Here is a 16627-nt window from a genome sequence, read left to right as displayed (position 1 = left end):
GTGAATGGGTAGTCAGAGGAGACAAGGAACAGCTGGGGGAAAGCGGGGGAGAAAAGGTAACCTAACAAGGACCAGCAGAGGGAGACAGGGTGAAGGAAAAGGACAGAGACAAGACACAACATGACAGTACATGACAGTACCCCCCCACTCACCGAGCGCCTCCTGGCGCACTCGAGGAGGAAACCTGGCGGCAACGGAGGAAATCCTCGATCAGCGCACGGTCCAGCACGTCCCGAGAGGGAACCCAACTCCTCTCCTCAGGACCGTACCCCTCCCAATCTACGAGGTACTGGTGACCACGGCCCCGAGGACGCATGTCCAAAATTCTACGGACCCTGTAGATGGGTGCGCCCTCGACAAGGATGGGGGGGGGGGGGGGAGACGAGCGGGGGCGCGAAGGACGGGCTTGATGCAGGAGACATGGAAGACCGGGTGGACGCGACGAAGGTATCGCGGAAGAAGAAGTCGAACTGCGACAGGATTAATGACCCGAGAAATACGGAACGGACCAATGAACCGCGGGGTCAACTTGCGAGAAGCCGTCTTAAGGGGAAGGTTCTGAGTGGAGAGCCAAACTCTCTGACCGCGACAATATCTAGGACTCTTAATTCTACGCTTATTAGCAGCCCTCACAGTCTGCGTCCTATAACGGCAAAGTGCAGACCTGACCCTCTTCCAGGTGCGCTCGCAACGTTGGACAAAAGCCTGAGCGGAGGGGACGCTGGACTCGGCGAACTGAGATGAGAACAGCGGAGGCTGGTACCCGAGGCTACTCTGAAAAGGAGATAGCCCGGTCGCAGACGAAGGAAGCGAGTTGTGGGCGTATTCTGCCCAGGGGAGCTGTTCTGACCAAGACGCAGGGTTCCGAAAAGAAAGACTGCGTAAGATGCGACCAATAGTCTGATTGGCCCGTTCTGCTTGACCGTTAGACTGGGGGTGAAAGCCGGAAGAGAGACTGACGGAAGCCCCAATCAAACGGCAAAACTCCCTCCAAAATTGAGACGTGAATTGCGGACCTCTGTCCGAAACGACGTCTGACGGAAGGCCATGAATTCTGAAAACATTCTCGATGATGATTTGTGCCGTCTCTTTAGCAGAAGGAAGCTTAGCAAGGGGAATGAAATGAGCCGCCTTAGAGAACCTATCGACAACCGTAAGAATAACAGTCTTCCCCGCTGACGAAGGCAGTCCGGTGACAAAATCTAAGGCGATGTGAGACCACGGTCGAGAGGGAATAGGAAGCGGCCTGAGACGGCCGGCAGGAGGAGAGTTACCGGACTTAGTCTGCGCGCAGACCGAACAAGCAGCCACGAAACGACGCGTGTCATGCTCCCGGGTGGGCCACCAAAAACGCTGGCGAATGGAAGCAAGCGTACCCCGAACGCCAGGGTGGCCGGCTAACTTGGCAGAGTGAGCCCACTGAAGAACGGCCAGACGAGTAGGAACGGGAACGAAAAGAAGGTTCCTAGGACAAGCGCGCGGCGACGGAGTGTGAGTGAGCGCTTGTTTTACCTGCCTCTCAATTCCCCAGACAGTCAACCCGACAACACGCCCCTCAGGGAGAATCCCCTCGGGGTCAGTGGAGGCTACTGAAGAACTGAAGAGACGAGACAAAGCATCAGGCTTGGTGTTCTTAGAGCCCGGACGATAAGAAATCACGAACTCGAAACGAGCGAAAAACAGCGCCCAACGCGCCTGACGCGCATTAAGTCGTTTGGCAGAACGGATGTACTCAAGGTTCCTATGGTCAGTCCAAACGACAAAAGGAACGGTCGCCCCCTCCAACCACTGTCGCCATTCGCCTAGGGCTAACCGGATGGCGAGCAGTTCGCGGTTACCCACATCATAGTTACGTTCCGACGGCGACAGGCGATGAGAAAAATACGCGCATGGGTGGACCTTGTCGTCAGAGAGGGAGCGCTGAGAAAGGATGGCTCCCACGCCCACCTCTGACGCGTCAACCTCGACAACGAACTGTCTAGAGACGTCAGGTGTAACAAGGATAGGAGCGGATGTAAAACGATTCTTGAGGAGATCAAAAGCTCCCTGGGCGGAAACGGACCACTTAAAGCACGTCTTGACAGAAGTAAGGGCTGTGAGAGGAGCTGCCACCTGACCGAAATTACGGATGAAACGACGATAGAAGTTCGCGAAGCCGAGAAAGCGCTGCAGCTCGACGCGTGACTTAGGGACGGGCCAATCAATGACAGCTTGGACCTTAGCGGGATCCATCTTAATGCCTTCAGCGGAAATAACAGAACCGAGAAATGTGACGGAGGAGGCATGAAAAGTGCACTTCTCAGCCTTCACAAAAAGACAATTCTCTAAAAGGCGCTGGAGGACACGTCGAACGTGCTGAACATGAATCTGGAGTGACGGTGAAAAAATCAGGATATCGTCAAGGTAAACGAAAACAAAGATGTTCAGCATGTCTCTCAGGACATCATTGACTAATGCCTGAAAGACAGCTGGAGCGTTAGCGAGGCCGAAAGGAAGAACCCGGTATTCAAAGTGCCCTAACGGAGTGTTAAACGCCGTCTTCCACTCGTCCCCCTCCCTGATGCGCACGAGATGGTAAGCGTTACGAAGGTCCAACTTAGTGAAAAACCTGGCTCCCTGCAGGATCTCGAAGGCTGAAGACATAAGAGGAAGCGGATAACGATTCTTCACTGTTATGTCATTCAGCCCTCGATAATCTATGCAGGGGCGCAGAGACCCGTCCTTCTTCTTGACAAAAAAAAACCCAGCTCCGGCGGGAGAGGAGGAGGGGACTATGGTACCGGCGTCAAGAGCTACAGACAAATAATCTTCGAGAGCCTTACGTTCGGGAGCCGACAGAGAGTATAGTCTACCCCGGGGGGGGGTGGTTCCCGGAAGGAGATCAATACTACAATCATACGACCGGTGTGGAGGAAGAGAGGTGGCCCTGGACCGACTGAACACCGTGCGCAGATCGTGATATTCCTCCGGCACCCCTGTCAAATCACCAGGCTCCTCCTGTGAAGAAGAGACAGAGGAAACAGGAGGGATAGCAGACATTAAACATTTCACATGACAAGAGACGTTCCAGGAGAGGATAGAATTACTAGACCAATTAATGGAAGGATTATGACAAACTAGCCAGGGATGGCCCAAAACAACAGGTGTAAAAGGTGAACGAAAAATTAAAAAAGAAATGGTTTCACTATGATTACCAGAAACAGTGAGGGTTAAAGGTAGCGTCTCACGCTGAATCCTGGGGAGAGGACTACCATCCAGGGCGAACAAGGCCGTGGGCTCCTTTAACTGTCTGAGAGGAATGTCATGTTCCCGAGCCCAGGTCTCGTCCATAAAACAGCCCTCCGCCCCAGAGTCTATTAAGGCACTGCAGGAAGCTGACGAACCGGTCCAGCGTAGATGGACCGACAAGGTAGTGCAGGATCTTGAAGGAGAGACAGGAGTAGTAGCGCTCACCAGTAGCCCTCTGCTTACTGACGAGCTCTGGCCTTTTACTGGACATGAAGTGACAAAATGACCAGCAGAACCGCAATAGAGACAGAGGCGGTTGGTGATTCTCCGTTCCCTCTCCTTAGTCGAGATGCGGATACCTCCCAGCTGCATGGGCTCAGCACCCGAGCCGGCAGAGGAAGATGGTAGTGATGCGGAGAGGGAGGCGACGGAGAGCGCGAGCTCCTTTCCACGAGCTCGGTGACGAAGATCAACCCGTCGCTCAATGCGAATAGCGAGTTCAATCAAGGAATCCACGCTGGAAGGAACCTCCCGGGAGAGAATCTCATCCTTTACCTCTGCGCGGAAACCCTCCAGAAGACGAGCGAGCAAGGCCGGCTCGTTCCAGCCACTGGAGACAGCAAGAGTGCGAAACTCAATAGAGTAGTCTGTTATGGATCGATTGCCTTGACATAGGGAAGACAGGGCCCTGGAAGCCTCCTCCCCAAAAACAGATCGATCAAAAACCCGTATCATCTCCTCCTTAAAGTCCTGATACTGGTTAGTACACTCAGCCCTTGCCTCCCAGATTGCCGTGCCCCACTCACGAGCCCGTCCAATAAGGAGAGATATGACGTAGGCGACACGAGCAGTGCTCCTGGAGTAAGTGTTGGGCTGGAGAGAAAACACAATATCACACTGGGTGAGGAACGAGCGGCATTCAGTGGGCTCCCCAGAGTAACACGGCGGGTTATTGATTCTGGGCTCCGGAGATTCGAAAGCCCTGGAAGTGGCCGGTGGATCGAGGCGGAGATGGTGAACCTGTTCTGTGAGGTTGGAGACTTGGGTGGCCAGGGTCTCAACGGCATGTCGAGCAGCAGACACTTCCTGCTCGTGTCTGCCTAGCATCGCTCCCTGGATCCCGACGGCTGAGTGGAGAGGATCCGAAGTCGCTGGGTCCATTCTTGGTCGGATTCTTCTGTTAAGGCGAGTGAATGAGGACCCAAAAGCGAACTAACTTAAACAGAGCTTCTTTAATAACCAAACATAGGTAGGCTCAGATAGACCGGCAGATTCCGACAGGACAGGACAAGGTTACAGCAAACATGACGATAGTCTGGCTCAGGCATGAAACACAACAAACAAGAATCCGACAAGGACAGGAACAGAAACAGAGAGAGATATAGGGACCTAATCAGAGGGAAAAAGGGAACAGGTGGGAAACGGGGTGAATGGGTAGTCAGAGGAGACAAGGAACAGCTGGGGGAAAGCGGGGGAGAAAAGGTAACCTAACAAGGACCAGCAGAGGGAGACAGGGTGAAGGAAAAGGACAGAGACAAGACACAACATGACAGTACATGACACTTTATTAGGTACACCTATCTAGTACTGGGTAGGACCCCCTTTTGCCTTCACAACAGCCTGAATTATTTATGGTGTTGTACGTTAAGAGATGCCATTCTGCACACCACTGTTTTAAACAGCTGTTATTTGAGCGTTTGTGGCCTTTCTGTTAGCTTGCATGAGTCTGGACATTGTCCTCTGACCTCTCTCATTAACAAGGTGTTTTTGCCCACAGAAATGCCGCTCACTGAACGTGTTTTGTTTATCGCACCATTCTCTGTAAACTCTAGAGATTGTAGTGCGTAAAAATCCCAGGAGGGCAGCTGTTTCTGAGATGCTGGAATCACCATGTGTGGCATCAACAATCATACCACGGTCAAAGTTGCTTAGATTACTCATCTTGTCTGTTCTAATGTTTGGTCAAACAACATCTAAAGCTCTCTACTCTATATACTCTATATATTGAGTTGCAGGCAGCCACATGATTCACTGTTTGAATGTAACCTTCCTTGATGAGCTAAATCAGGTCTGTAGAGCTGATGGCATGACCTATGTCATTGTGTGAGATAATGTCAGGTTCCACCATGCTCAAATGGTGCAAGCATGGTTTCAGGCCCAACCACAATTTACCCCCCTGTACTTACCCCCATACTCTCCTTTCCTTAACCCAATTTAGGAATTTTTCTCCACATGGAGGTGGAATGTATATGATGGGCGCCCTCACGAACAAGCCGCCCTTCTCCAAGCCATGGATGACGCATGCAATGACATCACGGCAGACCAGTGTCAGGCCTGGATTCGCCATGCCGAAGATTCTTCCCAAGATGTTTGGCTAATGAAAACATCCATTGTGATGTGGATGAGAACCTGTGGCCAAATCCACAAGACAGGTTTGAGGGAAATATAGAAGTACAGTAATCAATCCTTTGTTTTGCTTTTTACAGTAAGCCAGGTGAGGAACACTGCAGTTGACGTTTTACTGTTGTATTTTTCATTTTTGGTAGCTAATTATTTTTTGCTTTGATTCAAAGAAACCTATGTTGTGATTTTAATGTATTTTATCACTAAATGTCAGATTTTGTTCAATGATTCCACTGTGTCTGTAGTATTCTCTCTACTAGTCCTTTTACAGTGATGTATTTACGTGTAGTAGCATCATGAAACATGTATCACATATTTTCTACTACAATATTTAATGACTGTATGAACAACTACACAGTGAAACTATCGGTATCTTGTGTGTGGGTGATCTAAATGAATGTTACCATGGTATTTCATGATAAATGAGTTATTTGAACCAGTGATTCTGCAAGTGCAAGGTTTCTTTAAAGATATGAATGCACAAGTGATGACCGTTTTGAGTTTTGTGTCGAGTTTTGAAAAATGACCACAAGGTTCTGAAATTAGTGCCAAAGTGATTGTAAAAAACTGTAATACCATTTGTTAAATTAATTATATATAGTATTTATTTTTTATATTTGTTCATATTGAGTAACCATAAGTTTATAGTAAATAGACTATATGGTTCAAGAGAAAATAGCCTGATTAATGAAAAAAGCTTTTGTGTCAAGTTGGCTGGATGTCCTTTGGGTGATGGACCATTCTTGATACAAACGGGAAACTGTTGAATGTAAAAAAACAGCAGTGTTGCAGTTCTTGACACAAACCGGTGCGCCTGGCATCTACAGTACTACCATACCCCGTTCAAAGGCACTTACATGTTTTGTCTCGCCCATTCACCCTCTGAATGATACACATACACAATTCATGTCTCAATTGTCTCAAGACTTAAACATCCTTTTTTAACCTGTCTCCTCCCCTTCGTCTACACTGATTGAAGTGGATTTAACAAGTGACATCAATAAGGGATCATAACTTTCACCTGGATTCACCTGGTCAATCTATGCCATGGAAAGAGCAGGTGTTCCTAATGTTTAGTTCACTCAATGTATATTTAGGATGTTTTACATACATTTTTTGTCTCTCAAAATCATCTAATTTAATGATTTTATATATACACGATAAGTGATAAGGCAACACAGAGGGCCAGAGATAATTACAAACACCTGTGATAATCTGAAGTGCCCAAAAGGGCCACTAGAAGTCTTGTGATAGATTACATAAAATCTTTGAAAGATTCTGGTAAACTCAGCAAAAAAAGAAACATCCTCTCACTGTCAACTGCGTTTATTTTCAGCAAACTTAACATGTGTAAAAATTTGTTTGAACATAACAAGATTCAACAACTGAGACATAAACTGAACAAGTTCCACAGACATGTGACTAACATAAATGGAATAATGTGTCCCTGAACAAAGGGGGGAGTCAAAATCAAAAGTAACAGTCAGTATCTGGTGTGGCCACCAGCTGCATTAAGTACTGCAGTGCATCTCCTCCTCATGGACTGCACCAGATTTGCCAGGTCTTCCACCAAGGCACCTGCAAGTTCTCAGAGATTTCTGGGGGGATTGGCCCTAGCCCTCACCCTTTGATCCAACAGGTCCCAGACGTGCTCAATGGGATTGAGAACTGGGCTCTTCGCTGGCCATGGCAGAACACTGACATTCCTGTCTTGCAGGAAATCACGCACAGAACGAGCAGTATGGCTGGTGGCATTGTCATGCTGGAGTGTCATGTCAGGATGAGCCTGCAGGAAGGGTACCACATGAGGGAGGAGGATGTCTTCCCTGTAACGCACAGAGATTGCCTGCAATGACAACAAGCTCAGTCTGATGATGCTGCCTTACAACAGGCCTACAAGCCCTCAGTCCAGCCTCTCAGCCTATTGCGAACAGTCTGAGCACTGATGGAGGGATTGTGCATTCCTGGTGTAACTCGGGCAGTTGTTGTTGCCATCCTGTACCTGTCCCGCAGGTGTGATATTTGGATGTACCGATCCTGTGCAGGTGTTGTTACATGTGGTATACCACTGCGAGGTCTGCCACTGCGATCAGAATTTCTAAGCAAACAGCTGGAGGCAGGGATTTCTCCTATAGAGCTCAATTGTTACGGAATGGTCTGCCTACCCATGTGAGCGACGCAGACTCAGTCTCAAACTTTAAGTCTTTATTGAAGACTCATCTCTTCAGTAGGTCCTATGATTGAGTGTAGTCTGGCCAAGGATTGTGAAGGTTAACGGAAAGGCACTGGAGCAACGAACCTCCCTTGCTGTCTCTGCCTGGCCGGTTCCCCTCTCTCCACTGGGATTCTCTGCCTCTAACCCTATTACAGGGGCTGAGTCACTGGCTTACTGGTGCTCTTCCATGCCGTCCCTAAGAGGGGTGCGTCACTTGAGTGGGTTGAGTCACTGGCGTGATCTTCCTGTCCGGGTGGGCGCCACCCCAAGAGTTGTACCGTGGCGGAGATCTTTGTGGACTATACTCGGCCTTGTCTCAGGATGGTAAGTTGGTGGTTGAAGATATTCCTCTAGTAAGGTGGGGGCTGTGCTTTGGAAAAGTGGGTGGGGATATATCCTGCCTGTTTGGCCCTGTCCGGGTGTATCGTTGGAAGGGGCCACAGTGTCTCCCGACCCCTCCTGTCTCAGCCTCCAGTATTTATGCTGCAGTAGTTTATGTGTCGAGGGTCTAGGGTCAGCCTGTTATATCTGGAGTACTTCTCCTGTCTTAGCCGGTGTCCTGAGTGAATTTAATTATCTCTAATTCTCTCTCTATTTTTCTTTCTCTCGTTCTTTCTTTCTTTCTCTCTCTCGGAGGAGGACCTGAGCCCTAGGACCATGCCTCAGGAATACCTGGCCTGATGACTCATTGTTTCCCCAGTCCACCTGTACATGCTACTGCTCAAGTTTCAACTGTTCTGTCTGCGGCTATGGAACCCTGACCTGTTCACCGGACGTGCTATCTGTCCCAGACCTGCTGTTTTCAACTCTCTAGAGACAGCAGGAGTGGTAGAGATACTCTGAATGATCGGCTATGATAAGCCAACTGACATTTCCTCCTGAGGTGCTGACCTGTTGCGCCCTCGTCAACCACTGTGATTATTATTATTTGACCCTGCTGGTCATCTATGAACATTTGAACATCTTGGCCATGTTCTGTTATAATCTCCACCCGGCACAGTCAGAAGAGGACTGGCCACCCTTCATAGCCTGGTTCCTCTCTAGGTTTCTTCCTAGGTTCTGGCCTTTCTAGGGAGTTTTTCCTAGCCACCGTGCTTCTACACCTGCACTTCTTGCTGTTTGGGGTATTAGGCTGGGTTTCTGTACAACACGTTGTGACATCAGCTGATGTAAGAAGGGCTTTATAAATACATTTGCCAGCAGCATACCACCCTGCATACCACTGCTGGCTTGCTTCTGAAGCTAAGCAGGGTTGGTACTGGTCAGTTCCTGGATGGGAGACCAGATGATGCTGGAAGTGGTGTTGGAGGGTCAGTAGGAGGTACTCTTTCCTCTGGTCTAAAAAAAATATCCCAATTCCCCAGTGTAGGGTGCCGTCTTTCGGATGGGACGTTAAACGGGTGTCCTCTCTGAGGTCATTAAAGATCCCATGGCACTTATTGTAAGAGTAGGGGTGTTAACCCCAATGTCCTGGCTAAATTCCCAATCTGGCCCTCAAACCATCACGGTCACCTAATAATCCCCAGTTTACAATTGGCCCCTCCTCTCCCCTGTAACTATTCCCCAGGTCGTTGCTGCAAATGAGAATGTGTTCTCAGTCAACTTACCTGGTAAAATAACAAATAAATAAATTTAAAAAAATGATTGATTGATTGAGCTGTCCGTCCTGTAGCACTGTCTTAGGCGTCTCACAGTACGCACATTGCAATTTATTGCCCTGGCCACATCTGCAGTCCACATGCCTCTTGCAGGGACCCTGGGCATCTTTCTATTGGTGTTTTTCAGAGTCAGTAGAAAGGCCTCTTTAGAGTCCTAAGTTTTCATAACTGTGACCTTAATTGCCTACCGTCTGTAAGATCTTAGTGCCTTAACGACCGTTCCACAGGTGCACGTTCATTAATTGTTTATGGTTCATTGAACAAGCATGGGTGTAACAGGTGTTGTCGTCAGATGAAGAGGAATCGGACCAAAGCGCAGAGTGGTAAGTGTTCATGACTTTTTATTTAAACTGAACACTAAACAAAAATAACAAAGTGAATAACCGAAACCGAAACAGTCCTGAAAGGTGCAAAACACTAAACAGAAAACAACTACCCACAAAAACCATGTGGGAAAACGCCACCTAAGTATGGTTCCCAATCAGAAACAACGATAGGCAGCTGTCCCTGATTGAGAACCATACCCGGCCAAAACAAAGAAATACAAAAACATAGAAAAAAGAACATAGAATGCCCACCCAAATCACACCCTGACCGAACCAACATAGAGACATAAAAAGGCTCTAAGGTCAGGACGTGACAATGGGAAACAGTGTTAAAACCCTTTACCATGAAGATCTGTGAAGTTATTTGGATTTTTACAAATTTTCTTTGAAAGACAGGATCCTGAAAAAGGGACGTTTATTTTTTGCTGAGTTTAGTTTACTGGTAAACTTAGAATATTTCCAGTTATATACCCACCTTTTGCAACCGTAATCAGGTCCTTGCTGTGGCTGTTAGCCAAATATTGCTCCGTTAACTAGAGGGTCTCTGGTTCAAGTCCCACTCCTGCTGATTCCGCCCTAGTCACTACATCACTATGACATAACACAGTGTTAGATAATACACTGTGTAAACATATAGTTGCAGTCACTCACTCATATTTGATTATTATTATCATATTAGTCTTGATTGAGTGGCATCAGGAGCACACAAAGCACTCAACCAGAACAGCTATCCATATTTCATTTTTTGTATGTGTGTGTGATAGGAAAATAACACTCAAGCCGTTCACCATGGAAACGGCTCATAACAAGCCAGTCTGCCAACATAACAAATGTCAAGTTATGTACAGATGTAGGATCCAAATTTGATCACTCTTTTGTTGCTGTGAATTTGAGGGAGGGAGGGAGGGAGGGAGGGAGGGAGGGAGGGAGGGAGGGAGGGAGGGAGGGAGGGAGGGAGGGAGGGAGGGAGGGAGGGAGGGAGGGAGGGAATGAGGTCCCATGTGGCTGGTAGAGCCAGTTGGTAGAGCATAGCGATTGCAACGCCAGGGTTGTGTGTTTGATTCCCACGGAGGACCAGTACTAATCACAACAGAAAGTCACTCTGGATAAGAGCATCTGCAAAATGAGAAAAATATCAAATGATATAAAATGCCAAATGAACAGCACTTGTTTGGTATTTTAAGTGTTGCAGTTCATTTTGAGTGTGATGCAAAAGTCCAATCTTATTCATAAACCTTTTAAAAAACAACAAATACTGTAAGTGGTTCATAAAACACCTGGACAACACCTGGACATAAAACACCTGGAAAAAAGGAACACTTATGTGAGAATGCTATTCATTGACTACAGCTCAGCGTTCAACACCATAGTACCCTCAAAGCTCATCACTAAGCTAAGGATCCTGGGACTAAACACCTCCCTCTGCAACTGGATCCTGTGCTTCCTGACGAGCTGCCCCCAGGTGGTGAGGGTAGCTAGCAACACATCTGCCACAGTGATCCTCAACACTGGAGCTCCTCAGGGGTGCGTGCTCAGTCCCCACCTGTACTCCCTGTTCACCCACGACTGCATGGCCGGGCACGACACCATCATTAAGTTTGCTGACGACACAACAGTGGTAGGCCTGATCACAGACAACAACGAGAAAGCCTATAGGGAGGAGGTCAGAGACCTGGCCGGGTGGTGCCAGAATAACAACCTCTCCCTCAACGTAACCAAGACTAAGGAGATGATTGTGGACTACAGGAAGAGGAGGACCAAGCACGCCCCTATTCTCATCAACGAGGCTGTAGTAGAGCAGGTTGAGAGCTTCAAGTTCCTTGGTGTCCACATCAACAACAAACTATCATGGTCCAAACACACCAAGACAGTAGTGAAGAGGGCACGACAAAGCCTATTCCCCATCAGGAAACTAAAAAGATTTGGCCTGGGTCCTGAGATCCTCAAAAGGTTCTACAGCTGCAACATCGAGAGCATCCTGACTGGTTGCATCACTGCCTGGTAAGGCAATTGCTCGGCCATTGACCGCAAGGCACTACAGAGGGCAGTACGTACGGCCCAGTACATCACTGGGGCAAAGCTGCCTGCCATCAAGGACCTCTACACCAGGCGGTGTCAGAGGAAGACCCTAAAAATTGTCAAAGACCCCAGCCACCCCAGTCATAGACTGTTCTCTCTACTACCACATGGCAAGCGGTACCGGAGTGCCAAGTCTAGGACAAAAAGGCTTCTCAACAGTTTTTATCCCCAAGCCGTAAGACTCCTTAACAGGTAATCAAATGGCTACCCGTACTATTTGCATTGTGTGCCCCCCCAACCCCTCTTTCACGTTGCTGCTACTCTCTGTGTATCATATATGCACAGTCACTTTAACTATACATTCATGTACATACTACCTCAATTGGGCCGGCCAACCAGGGCTCCCGCACATTGGCTACCCGAGCTATCTACATTGTGTCCCGCCACCCACCACCCACCAACCCCTCTTTTACGCTACTGCTACTCTCTGTTCATTATTTTTGCATAGTCACTTTAACCATATCTACATGTACATACTACCTCAATCAGCCTGACTAACTGGTGTCTGTATGTAGCCTCGCTACTTTTATAGCCTCGCTACTGTATATAGCCTCACTACTGTATATAGCCTCACTACTGTATATAGCCTGTCTTTTTACTGTTGTTTTATTTATTTACTTACCTATTGTTCACCACCTTGTTGCACTGTTGGTTAGAGCCTGTAAGTTAGCATTTCCCTGTAAGGTCTAATACACCTGTTGTATTTGGCGCATGTGACAAATAAACTTTGATTTGATTTGTTATAATGTAATATAACCCTATATTATACAAATGGATCCTAAAGTACTTCTATCGTCCAAATGTCCTACCAGTTGCTCCAGTAATATCATAATGTGTTCCTGTAAAGTTTATTCCCCTTATAGTGCTGGTAAGCCTAACTTTATCCCTTAATAACCCCTTACCACCTGTCTCCTGACCTATAGCCCTTGTCTCCTCACCTGTAGTTTCGGTAGCGTCCAGACTGCCAGCTAGCTGCTCCAGTAGTTGTGCTCTGGCTGCATTCCTGCGATGTTTTTTCCCCTCATAGTGTTGCTGGGCCATCAGAGGGTTGTTGAACCATGCTCCACACAGACAGCAGTACTTCCCTGTCTCACCACTACCACCACTACCCACCAACACCACCGGGGGTGCTAGAGAGGAGGACCGTGGTAGGGCAGGAGGAGCAGGGTTTGAGTCGCTGGGCTGGGGGGTGGAAGGGGATGAGTCTGGGGCAGGGAGGGAAACAGGGCAGGAAGAAAGGGGGAGGGAGGAAGTTATGAGAAAAAAGGTAGATGATGGTTAAGGGTGAGATTAAAGGGGAATAAAGGAGAGGAGATAACAATAGTAATAGAAGAATGGAGGAAAGGAGTGAGGAAAGGAGTGAGGAAAGGAGTGAGGAAAGGAGAGAGGAAAGGAGTGAGGAAAGGAGTGAGGAAAGGAGTGAGGAAAGGAGTGAGGAAAGGAGTGAGGAAAGGATGGAGGAAATTATGGAGGAAAGAATGGAGGAAAGGAGTGAGGAAAAGATGGGGGAAAGGATGAAAGAGGGAGAGAAAGAGCCCATTAAAATCATCTCATATAAACACACGGAGGTGATAATAGTCCATAAACATAAACCAATAATAATTGTTGTAATGTGTAGGGCCGGGACAATACCACAATCACGATAGTTTTTCCTTGTCAAAAAATGAAAACATGAAGCAGACCTAATTCTTTGGTCCTTTAAAAACCTGCTGTATGTAAAATATTGTGCGCTATTTTACATTTGACATTTTATTCATTTAGCAGTTAGTGTGTGCTATAACTTGGAAAATATATAAATGTGATCTGGATGACAACATGATGTTTGTTTCCAACAGTTCAACCAGCCTCGTGTTTTGTTTCCTTGCCACAACACTAACAAGTATAGCAATACTGGTATTTGGCATTGTGCGTGTGTGTTTCGCTAAATGTACAGTATATGTGTAAATCTCATGTCTGTCTGTGAATTACTTAACAAGAAGTAAACTGCCAATGCCCTAACAAACTTCAAAAACTGCACCTTCTGTATGCTACTACTACAATTCTCAACCGCATTACATTGACCCTGTATTGACCCCGTATTGACCCTGTATTGACCCCGGTGAGTATGGCTGTAATAGACCATAAACATGAATCAATAATAATTATTGTAATGAGTATATCGGAAATTACATCTACAGTAAAACACTAACGTGGTCTCAAGAGTCACACACATACACACACACAAACACACAAAAACACCCCCACACCCAGATGAGGGTAAGAGAAAGGTTAACTGCACTCCAGAGATCCATCCTACTCTCAGACTTTATGGAGAAAATCTGTGTGTGTCATATTTATGTTGATGCGTGTGTCCATTCATCAGACTTTTTTCTCATCCCCCCCATCTTCAGAAAAATAAGTGGTAGTCTTCCAGGTGACCCTGTTAATACAATGGCAGCATGGTTACCATGGAGACAGGCCATTCATAGCCTTGGCGCCGACAGGACCGACAGAATAAGACCCGGGGTCACACACTGAGGTGTGTGTGTGTGTGTGTGTGTGTGTGTGTGTGTGTGTGTGTGTGTGTGTGTGTGTGTGTGTGTGTGTGTGTGTGTGTGTGTGTGAGCAAACATGCTCTCACAGTCTCACTGCAGAATCCGAGATTAGTCCATGAAGTGGAAAAAATGACTTGTTTCAAGAAAGTATACAAATACGGGTGTGTGCATATGTATTCACCCCCTTTGCTATGAAGCCCCTAAATAAGATCTGGTGCAACCAATTACCTTCATAAATCACATAATTACTTAAATAAAGTCCACCTGTGTGCAATCTAAGTGTCACATGATCTATCACATGATCTCAGTATATATATACACCTGTTTTGAAAGGCTCCAGAGTCTTCAACACCACCAAGCAAGCAGCAAGGAGCTCTCCAAACAGCTCAGGGACAAAGTTGGGTAGAAGTACAGATCAGGGTTGGATTATAAAAAAAATCTAAACTTTGTACATCCCACAGAGCACCATTAAATCCATGATTAAAAAATGGAAAGAATATGGTACCACAACAAACCTGCCAAGAGAGGGCCGCCCACCAAAACTCACAGACCAGGCAAGGAGGGCATTAATCAGAGAGGCAACAAAGAGACCAAAGATAACCCTGAAGGAGCTGCAAAGCTCCACAGAGGAGATTGGAGTATCTTTCCATAGGACCACTTTAAGCTGTACACTCCACAGAGCAGGGCTTTACGAAAGAGTGGCCAGAAAAAAAGCCATTGCTTAAAGAAAAAAATAATCAGGCACGTTTGGTGTTCGCCAAAAGTTATGTGGGAGACTCCCCCAAACATATGGAAGAAGGTACTCTGGTCAGATGAGACTAAAATGTTGCTTTTTGGCCATCAAGGAAAACACTATGTCTGGCGCAAACCCAACACCTCTCATTTACCCAAGAACACAATCCCCACAGTGAAGCATGGTGGTGGCAGCATCAGGCTGTGGTGATGTTTTTCATCAAAAGGGACTGGGAAACCGGTCAGAATTGAAGGAATGATGGATGTTACTAAATACAGGGAAATTCTTGGGGGAAACCTGTTTCAGTCTTCCAGAGATTTGAGACTGGGACGGAGGTTCACCTTCGACAATGACCCTAAGCATACTGCTAAAGCAACACTCGAGTGGTTTAACGGGAAATATTTAAATGTCTTGGAATGGCCTAGTCAAAGCCAAAACCTCAGTCCAATTGAGAAACTGTGTGGTATGACTTAAAGATTGCAGTACACCAGCAGAACACATCCAACTTGAAGGAGCTGAAGCAGTTTTGTAAGAATGAGCAAAAATCCCAGTGGCTAGATGTGCCAAGATTATAGAGGCATACCCCAAGAGACATGCAGCTGTAATTGCTGCAAAAGGTGGCTCTACAAAGTATTGACTTCAGGTGGGTGAATTGTAATGCACACTGTAGTTTTCATATTTTTTTCTTGTTTGAGTCACAATAAAAAATATTTAGCGTCTTCAAAGTCACATGCGCCGAATACGAGCCCCTAACCGACAGTGCAGTTTCATAAAGTACGGATAAGAATATGAGATAAAAGTAACAAGTAATTAAAGAGCAGCAGTAAAAAAAATATGCAAAGATGACAACAGAGAGTGGCAGTGGTGTGGAGAGGAGGGAGGGTGGCAATGCGAATAGTCTGGGTAGCCATTTGACTAGATGTTCAGGAGTCTTATGGCTTGGGGATAGAAGCTGTTTAGAAGCCTCTTGGACCTAGACTTGGAGCTCCGATAACGCTTGCCGTGTGGAAGCAGAGAGAACAGTCTATGACTAGGGTGGCTGGAGTCTTTGACAATTTTTAAGGCCTTCCTCTGACACCGCCTGGTATAGAGGTCCTGGATGGCAGGAAGCTTGTCCCCAGTGATGTACTAGGCCATTCGCCCCACCCTCTGTAGTGCCTTGCGGTCGCAGGCCAAGCAGTTGCCGTACCAGGCAGTGATGCAAACAGTCAGGCTGCTCTCGATGGTGCAGCTGTAGAAACTTTTGAGGATCTGAGGACCCATGCCAGTCACCTGAGGGGGAATAGGTTTTGTCGTGCTCGCTTCACGACTGTCATGGTGTGCTTGGACGATGTTAGTTTGTTGGTGATGTGGACACCAAGGAACTTGAAGCTCTCAACCTGCTCCACTACAGCCCCATCGATGAGAATGGGGGCGTGCTCTGTCCTCTTTTTCCTGTAGTCCACAATCAT

General features: G+C 47.1%; 1 protein-coding gene across 2 annotated transcripts in view; it reads right to left on the bottom strand.

Moving 5' to 3' along the window:
* Positions 1-16627, bottom strand: part of LOC110499334 (zinc finger matrin-type protein 4) — a 161858-nt gene that overhangs the window by 35619 nt on the left and 109612 nt on the right. The window contains exons 5-6 of one of the 2 annotated variants that reach the window (XM_090213002.1): positions 12848-13114; positions 9829-10946 (exon numbers count right to left, since the gene is read on the bottom strand). In XM_090213002.1, the coding sequence (XP_090069128.1) occupies positions 10915-10946; positions 12848-13114 (299 nt within the window). In that variant the 3' untranslated portion in view covers positions 9829-10914. Of the gene's footprint in view, positions 1-9828; positions 10947-12847; positions 13115-16627 lie in introns of those variants that run through there. The other variant, XM_036956195.2, reaches the window with a different exon arrangement.

Source organism: Oncorhynchus mykiss, chromosome 20 (genome assembly GCF_057628025.1).
Source record: "Oncorhynchus mykiss isolate SJ-2025 chromosome 20, ASM5762802v1, whole genome shotgun sequence".
NCBI lineage: Eukaryota > Metazoa > Chordata > Actinopteri > Salmoniformes > Salmonidae > Oncorhynchus > Oncorhynchus mykiss.
The sequence above is the reverse complement of the archived record's forward strand: the minus strand, read 5'-3'. Positions and strand labels throughout refer to the sequence as shown.